The 9,499-nt window shown below is 30.7% G+C and overlaps 1 protein-coding gene across 1 annotated transcript; it reads left to right on the top strand.

Annotated features, from left to right (window-relative positions):
• Positions 1–395: 395 nt before the first annotated feature.
• On the top strand, positions 396–8,636 carry LOC123296855 (ubiquitin carboxyl-terminal hydrolase 7-like). The gene is made up of 7 exons (XM_044878532.1): positions 396–882; positions 2,010–2,227; positions 3,228–3,677; positions 4,263–4,475; positions 4,859–5,258; positions 5,593–7,485; positions 7,907–8,636. Exons 1-7 carry the CDS (start codon positions 798–800, stop codon positions 8,002–8,004), a joined length of 3,357 nt encoding a protein of 1,118 aa, XP_044734467.1. The 5' UTR covers positions 396–797; the 3' UTR covers positions 8,005–8,636.
• Positions 8,637–9,499: the final 863 nt, after the last annotated feature.

The raw sequence follows: 9,499 nt of genomic DNA on the forward strand, positions 1-9,499 counted from the left end.
TTAAAGAAAAATAGCTGTATGTTTTTTCAACTAAAAACAGTAATTACTTTATTTATGCGAAATTCATTAATGTAAATGTAAGATTTACATAAGTAATTTTTTCTGTTACAAATTTTTAAAACACTCGGTATACAGTTCTTACTCATTTCAGTAAAATGAATAAAGGAATTAAACCAAGAAAAAAAAGATATAATGATAGAACGTTTGTAATTTGGTGTTGTAATTTACGAAAATTTTATTTAAATGAAGTTATAAAAAGTGCAACTCATCTTTGATTTTGTAACGTTATGAAATCGAATACATACCATTATTGTTTTGAATCTCCCCCTAATGCTAGCATAAATTTTGAACACTAGATGGTGTTTGTATCTGATATGAAATCGGTGAGCCGCGGAGATACTGACCTCCATTTTGTTTATTTTCCTGTGAATATAATTGTTCTGTCGCCGCAAATTAGTTGAATTATTGCGACAAGAACGTAACTATAAATTTTTTATATAAGATAAAGTTGGTTTGAGCGATTTAAAGAATCGTATATATGGTTGAAGCGTGTACCCCTCGCCTAGAGGGTTTTGAAAACCGCAGACATTGGGCGCATCGCGAGTAAGCACTTTGTCAAATTGACGACTGTCTCCAGCAATAAAAATTGTATTCAAAACCAGTTAAATAATTTCAACACCATTGATATTAACGAGAAGCTTCAACATTTAAGCCTGAAAAAGAACAAAGGCAATTCGCCACCAGGCAATAAAGAAACACAAGGCGGTATCGAGACGCCGCCCCAAAGTGGTGTCGAGATGAACCACGTGACGGGGCAGGAAAAACGACTTGTGATTCCTCCTACTCATGCAAATGAAGTAGAAGAAATGGACACACATGAAGGTAAGTTTTTGTTTAATAATAATTACAATTACTTTTTGTCATACTACGAATCATACTTGACAGCTGACTGTCACTTGTCAACATATTCGATATTTATAAGAGTTCTCAAACTCAAATTCTTTCATTTATTTTGGATCATTAAATTATTTACCATTCACGCTTATTCGTAACGTATTTTTAGTGTTTTTTAGTGTGTGTATATGTGACAAATTTCGGGGTTCAAGCAAGTGTTTTACATACTAAGTTTAAACTCTAGATTAAAACAAAAAAAATTATTTTAAAAGTATTTTCATTTGGCTATGATTTGCCTCTCATGTCGGAATCGTTGAAAAGACATGAATTTCAAAGTAAATAACACAAAACTTTATTTTATTGTTCGTTTCAAAATTTATGACCTTAAATCGTGACATTCATATTTTTATTATTTTTATTTAGACAATTAAAATTTTTAGTGATATTCACATTTGCATTTTTTTTTTATTAAAAATATTTTAGTTGAATTTATCGAAAACTTCCGAAATAATAATTTATATATGAATGTGGATATATAGTTTACTGCAAGTCGTTTATCGAAGATTTCGTAACGATGACCAATCTAGTTAAGAAAATTGTTTTAAGTATTTTATCAGTTTTCTCAAATCTTAACAATATTTTTAAAAATTTAAACAAAGTTATTTAGTGGGTTCAAAATTTATTAACATATGCTACCCAATATATCTTTGTTTTTTGTCATGGATAAAATCATACTCAATAACATTTGGGTAAGATTAAGATACCCTACAACCTAGACAACAAGTTTTTAGGATGCATATTTATTATAGTCTTCCATATTACATACATCGAAAGATATTGATTCAGAGTTGATAATTTGATATCTCATCTATATCTTTGCGGGCCTCTATTACCTAATAATCAACATATGTGGATACAACCAATTTATTATTTTTTATTTTCGCCAGTTAATAAAATATGATAGTGTAACTGAAAGTAAGGCTCAAATTTCTACTCTACCCTCTTGGATATCGTAATATTTCCCCGCGAAATTAATTTTTATTCTAAAAAAACCATAGCATGAGTTTATAAAAGTGGTTTTTGAAATTTTTTTGTTTTTAAACTTTATTTTTTAGTCGAATCTGTCGAATCAGTCACAGATGCAGGAGGTGGGGATAGTGCATTAGAGACAGGAATGGTATTGGGTGCTATAGGACCACAACCCATGGCAGATGCCCAAACAGGCGCTGGTGTAGGTGCAGCACAAGCAAATCAGGATGCGGAAATGGATGAAGATGAAGCACGTTCCGAAGCGACATTCAGCTTCACAGTCACTAATTTTAGTAGATTGAAAGTAAATATCAAAATTTTTGCATTTCAAGGCTCTGGCTAGTGAAATAGAGACAAGATACATTTTGTTTAAATAAGGAATTAATTTTCTTAATGCTAATTTTCATTTTATTTAAATGTCGTTTTATTTGTTAAAAATAAAAAGATTCCTGTTCGCATAGAGATAGATAAAGGGCTAGAGTGAAATAGGCTACTTTTTAGCCAAAAAAGTATCACATTTCTTCAGGATAAAATTTTTTATCCTGTGGTAATTTTCAACCCGAAAGATTCTTATTGGAATGATGAAATTATATAAACAAGGTAATAACGTATAATCGAAAATCTGCCGCAACGCTAATAGCAAATAAGCATATTTTTTGCGCGAAATTAATGGGCTGGAATGTGATATTTCCTCCTTTGAATTATTCTCGGGAAAATTCTTATTGTAATAGAAAGAGTTGGTTAGTTATTGAGTTAGAAAGTACTTTTTTTTGTAATCAATTTCCTCATTAACATGCGACAAAAAGCCGCTACGGGTAAAAGTTTGTGTCCGAAACCTAGGAAAAAACTTCGTAAATGATCATTATTAAACATATTTAACGATGGCTGAAGTTTAGTCTGATCCGATTGAAACTTTTCGTCAACGAGAGAGGAAACTTAAAATTTGAAAATTCTCTTATAATATCAGCAGGGATGTTTAATATTTCAATGTTCTACTTATATAAACGTTTCTATATAAAATGCCTTACCATGTTTTTTTTTTCTTCAAATTATTATTTACGCAGAAAACAGAAAAGGAAAATGTGTGCATTTACGTAATAGTATTTAGATTAATATGTTAATAATGGCAAAGAATGTGAAGCAGATTTTTGTGCAGAAAATTGTTTATTTTGTGTCTAACGAATATAAATTTCCAGATTATATACGTTTGTATCAACTTGTCTCTTATTTCAAGAATAGCCTTCGAAATATTTTCTCTACAAATTTGAGAAGAACATTATTTTATTTTGACTTATTTAAAACAGGAATCAGTGTTATCGCCACCATGTTATGTAAGGAATTTACCATGGAAAATAATGGTTATGCAACGGACAAGTCAAACACAAGATAGATCTGCTCAAAAATCATTGGGATTTTTTCTACAATGCAATGGTGAAAGTGAAAGTAGTTCATGGTCATGTTATGCAGTGGCCGAATTGCGATTATTATCATATCGACCAGATGTCGAACCATTCTCTAGGAAAATACAACATTTATTTTATAGTAAAGAAAATGATTGGGGGTTTTCACATTTTATGGGGTGGAATGAAGTTCTGGAATCTGATAAATGCTTTGTCAAAGATGATTGTATTACGTTAGAGGTGCATGTCAATGCCGATGCTCCACATGGTGTATCTTGGGATTCAAAGAAACATACGGGATACGTTGGTTTAAAAAATCAAGGCGCTACATGTTATATGAACTCATTATTACAGGTATGATTTTGAACTTTTTCCCATTACTTTAATTATTTCATACCAAACTTGTCGCATATTATAAAGGGGGCAAATGGAAAATTTTTCGAAATTTCGAAAGGGCGGTCAAAAGATGATCATTTCACTGCTCTGGTATTCGACTGTCTATACAGAGTATTTCAACAATTAACTCAGTCAATTGTTTATTTTCATTTGTTTTCTATTGAATTTCGTAATTATGGAACTATGGCTAGAATGCTTCTTACATCTATACCATAATTTTTTTCGTAGTATCAATATTTTTAAGCGTACAAACTTGGAACTAAATTTAGTATACCTTGATATATATTTCATATATACATAGTAAACAAATGTGATTTGAGGTGTATAGAAATTACGCATCTTTCTTGGTGTATTTCAGAATCATACAAACATTTCTAGAATAATCAATTATTGTGCTTGTTTCTTAAATAATTTTAAATCACATTTTGGTAAATATGTCTAAAAGACATATGGCCAAGCGACAGACACAAACCATACCACAAAGCGTTAGAACACTAAAACTTCTTCAAAGTGTGGAGACATTAGATTTTATTTTTTTTCTAGACTCTGTATTTTACAAATCAACTACGAAAGGCTGTTTATAAAATGCCAACAGAATCGGATGACAGCACTAAATCAGTTGCCCTAGCTTTACAGCGAGTATTTCATGAATTACAATTTTGTGATAAACCAGTTGGCACTAAAAAATTGACTAAATCTTTTGGTTGGGAGACATTAGATTCATTTATGCAACATGATGTTCAGGAATTTCTTAGGGTAAGTACATAATCTTTACGAATTAAATTTTATTCATTTTAATATCTATTCGCTGCCACTAATCTATCTCTTAAAAAGAATATTTTATTGCATTTTTGCATTAGTGCATGTGTCTTTCTCCCCAGTTAAAATCCTCTGTTTAGAGAGTGGTATCGACGATTTGGCAGAGAATGTTGATACATTGTAAGACTGTATATGTGATTTTATACATTTAATGTTGCAATTTTTCTCTTAATTTTATTTCTTATTTCTATCAATTCGTTGTGTGAATAAATAATGTCTATTGATTTTCATGCTGATCGAACGAATAGTTTAAATTTTTTTTTGCATTTCTTCAAATAAATTCTTTAAATTCCTTAAACAAAACTTTTTGTTATTTGCAGGTGTTATTGGACAAATTAGAAAGCAAAATGAAAGGTACGTGTGTTGAGGGCACTGTACCAAAACTGTTTGAAGGAAAAATGGTATCCTATATCAAATGTAAGAATGTTGCATACACAAGTACACGTGTTGAAACATTCTACGATATACAATTGAACATCAAGGGGAAGAAAAACATTGAGGAATCATTTAAAGATTATATTGCTCGTGAAACATTAGACGGTGATAACAAATATGATGCTGGCGAACATGGATTACAAGATGCTGAAAAAGGTGTTATATTCTCGTCATTTCCACCAGTACTTCATTTACATTTGATGAGGTTTCAATACGATCCAATCACCGATTGTTCTGTCAAATTTAACGACAGATTTGAATTTTATGAGCATATATCTTTAGATGGTAAGTTGTTTTGATTCGTTTAAAGTTCGGTTTTGAATAAATGTAATAGAATGATTGAAGTGCGAGTTCAAATTAAATAAACATGGTGTAATACTGTCACAATTTTTTTGTTTTAAAAATATCTAGTTTAAATTTTTACCTGTAGGTCATATAAAATCAAATCCTGTTTTAAACATAAAACATAATTGTATTATAAGATATCATTTGCAAAGGTCAACTCTGTTACTAATAGATTAGATCATTTTTGTTATAATGAAAAAAACTATAAACACGTGAAAGGCAAATTAAACTAGAAAAAAATAGATTTCACTAATATTATATAAAAATTTTGCAGAATATTTACAAGACAACGAATCAACCCCAGCAGATTATACCTTGCATGCAGTATTGGTACACTCTGGTGACAATCATGGTGGACATTATGTTGTATTTATAAATCCAAAAGGTGATGGTAAATGGTGTAAATTTGATGATGACGTTGTATCTAGGTGTACAAAGCAAGAGGCAATCGAACATAATTACGGTGGTCATGACGAAGACATGAATTTAACCGTAAAACATTGTACCAACGCATATATGTTAGTCTACATACGTGATAGTCAATTAAGTACAGTACTTCAAGAGGTGACTGAAGCAGACATCCCTAGTGAACTTATTGAACGATTAGCGGAAGAGAAACGTTTAGAACAAATTCGTCGTAAAGAACGTAACGAAGCTTACTTATATATGACAGTAAATGTACTCCTTGAAGATGCCTTTGATGGCCATCAAGGTAATGACTTGTACGACTCTGAGCGTGCAGCTTATCGGGTATATCGTGTGCGAAAACAAGCGACTGTTGTTGAACTATTAGAAACATTAGCAGATAGTTTACGTTATCCACCTGAGCAGATACGGCCATGGCCATTTAGTCAACGTTCTAACACCACATGTCGACCAACTTTATTAGACATGGAAGCAGATTTACATAAAACTGTTATGGATGCCAGTGAAAATCAAAATCCATGGACAATTTTCCTTGAATTATTACCAACTGATTCGGGTCTAACAGCTCTGCCACCTTTTGATAAAGATAGTGATGTATTATTATTCTTCAAATTATACGATCCAAAACAGAAAAAGATCCACTATTGTGGTCATCATTATTTACCCGTAAATTGTCGGGTTTCGGAATTAATTCCATTATTAAATGAACGCGCGGGTTTCCCTCCAGATACACCGTTAGCATTATATGAAGAAATTCGTCCAAATATGACTGAACGTATAACAAATTTAAATGAACCTTTGGAGAAAGTTCTAGAAGAATTAATGGATGGTGATATCATTGTTTTTGAGCGTGACGAACGTGATGAATCTTGTGAATTACCTACATGCCAAGATTATTTTAAAGATTTGTATTATAGAGTTGAAGTCACATTTGTAGATAAAACGATACCAAATGATATGGGTTTTACAATGGAATTATCACAGCGAATGACGTACGATCAAATCGCTCGAGCCGTGGCGCAACGCGTTGGCACCGATCCATATTTATTGCAATTTTTTAGATGTCAAAATTATAAAGATAGCCCTGGACATGCACTCCGGTGTACATTTGAAGGTACCCTAAAAGATTTATTAGTGCAATGTAAACCAAAAACACCGAAAAAATTATACTATCAACCATTGAGTATCCGAGTCAACGAATTGGAGAATAAGAAACAGTTTAAATGTATATGGGTTGGTCCTAAAATGAAAGAGGAAAAAGAGTTAATTTTATATCCAAATAAATGTGGTACAGTAGCGGATTTACTCGAAGAGGCAAAAAAACAAGTGGAATTTTCTGAAGGTGGTTCCGGTAGATTACGAATATTTGAAGTGAATTCTAATAAAATATCACCGGGTCCTAAAGAGGACACACCATTAGAATCATTACCATCTACAAAACAATATAGGATCGAAGAGGTGCCTCGGGATGAATTATTGTTACAAGATGATGAAATTTTGATGCCATGTGCACATTTTCAAAAAGATACATTCTCAACATTTGGTATACCATTTTATATAAAAATTAAACAAGGTGATACATTTGGACGTGTTAAAGAACGTATGCAAAAGAAATTAGCAATACCAGATAAAGAATGGGAGAAATTCAAATTTGCGTTGGTGATTTTAGGAAGGCCTCAATTTATTACTGATGATGATTATATAATTAATATCCAGGATTTGAAAGTACATCCAAATCAAGGTAATTTTTTTTTCTTAATAGAATTATTTATCTGTCTATTTTGATGTTGATTTGCAGAGTAAAATTCAATTCTGTTCGCCGAGAGAATAAAAAAAGTAAATAAAACCCAATGTGAAAGGAAATCTTTCAAAGTTATAATCAAAAGCTCTACAAAAATCCAATTAATTTGACAAGATAACAGTTCCCGAGATTCCGCCGAAAATCTTATATATAGTGAATTTTTTCATAAAGCTTTTCCGCCGAAAATGCTCAACCAATCTTCAAATAAACCCAATTTTTGTATATTTTAGGCCATATGCAAAATATTTGTCCACCAGCTAATGAATTAAATTTTCGTGACTTTTGAGTAAAAAAACGTTTTTTTTTATTGTAACCACTGAAACGGAAAGAGAAGATTATAAATGTTTTGTTTTTGTTTCAGCAACACCACGACCATGGCTAGGATTGGAGCACATTAACAAAGCTCCCAAACGATCCCGCTTAAATTATCTCGAGAAAGCTATTAAAATATACAATTAGGTAAACATCACACCACGTCACTCTAATTTAACAACATAAACAAAAACAAAAAAAAATACAAAAATAAAAAACAAAAAAAAGTAAAAACACATGCAGATTGTTATTATTGTATTAATTAATTAATTATTCGTTTTGAATTTATTTTGAGAAGAAAAGAAGTCGTCATTGAGAGTTACTGAACTCTCTTCACAAACAGTCTTTTAAATAAACTTAACTGTGTGTGCCGTGTCCTTCACTCCACATCCCTCTAACAATCCTTCATTACACATTAAAACTGATGCCCAAACTTCTTAACCATCCATATTTTTAATTTGTTTTTTTAAATAAATAAAATAGACTGAGCATGTTCCTAATGGGCAAATTTACACAAATCATGGGAACGACGAAAAAAATCGATTAAATATTCTCTTAAATTTTCTTTTTTGTCAAATAGTTACGCTTAGCTAGTAATTTATATAATTTTTTTAACATCCAATTTAAGTTTTTGTTGTTTAAAAAAAAAATATTCGCTTCGATCCATTCAATTTTATATAAAAAAAATGATATTTTCGAATAATAAATTTTATTGTTCGGTAAATGGAATTATGTTGTATAAGAATGTATTAAATTATATAAATATTTTGAGGTCTTTATTTGTGTGTTTTTATTTTTTTTATCTTTTTTTTTTCTCTCTGGATTGGTGTTAGATTTAAAAAGATTGGGTAGGTACGATTACCAGTGGTGGATCCAGGGTGGGGGGCAGTATAGGTATAATTGTACCCATATTAAGACAAAAATATTTGTTATTGTGAAGTTAACTTGCAAACACGAATTTCATCAGTTGTTTATTTCTGATCTATTATGTAGATTAAATCTTTTTCTGGATCCGCCACTGACAACTATACGTATTCGATTCAAATAATAACGTAAGAATAGGAATTTTCATTTTTGCTTGATGGATTACTTATGAATAGCTCTCTTAAGAGCCAACATTTCGTAGCAAGTATTTTATAATAATATACATTGTGCTCGAATTCTGATAATTTTTAATAAGATGTTATATGTTGTAAAATTGGAAAGGAAATAATGTTTTTGTGATTACTCTTCCTTGATTTTTTTGTATGCTAAAACAGCAATATTCCTATGACATATTATTTTCTGAGAACAACTCAATAAGAAATACAAATATACTAGAAAAATTTTAAATGAAAATCATTTTAACTAGCAGAACTTTTTCTTTGCGTTTGTTAAAACGTTAATAACGATAGGCATGACATTTATTGATATAAATAACAAAGGATAAAAAATATGCATAGAACCAATCAACGTGACTGAAATTAAAAATTTTCTAATCAATTTTTATGAAGATGTTTGAATAAACTAAAAAACGTCAAGTCTGGCCTGTTCGATTAAAATCTTGATGTTTGGAACTGAATTGTAAACATTTACTGGCGATCAATATGCATATGTGTTCTATTTTAATATAATCAGTTAGGGTTAATAATGGCTAAATGTA

Source organism: Chrysoperla carnea, chromosome 3 (genome assembly GCF_905475395.1).
Source record: "Chrysoperla carnea chromosome 3, inChrCarn1.1, whole genome shotgun sequence".
Lineage (NCBI taxonomy): Eukaryota > Metazoa > Arthropoda > Insecta > Neuroptera > Chrysopidae > Chrysoperla > Chrysoperla carnea.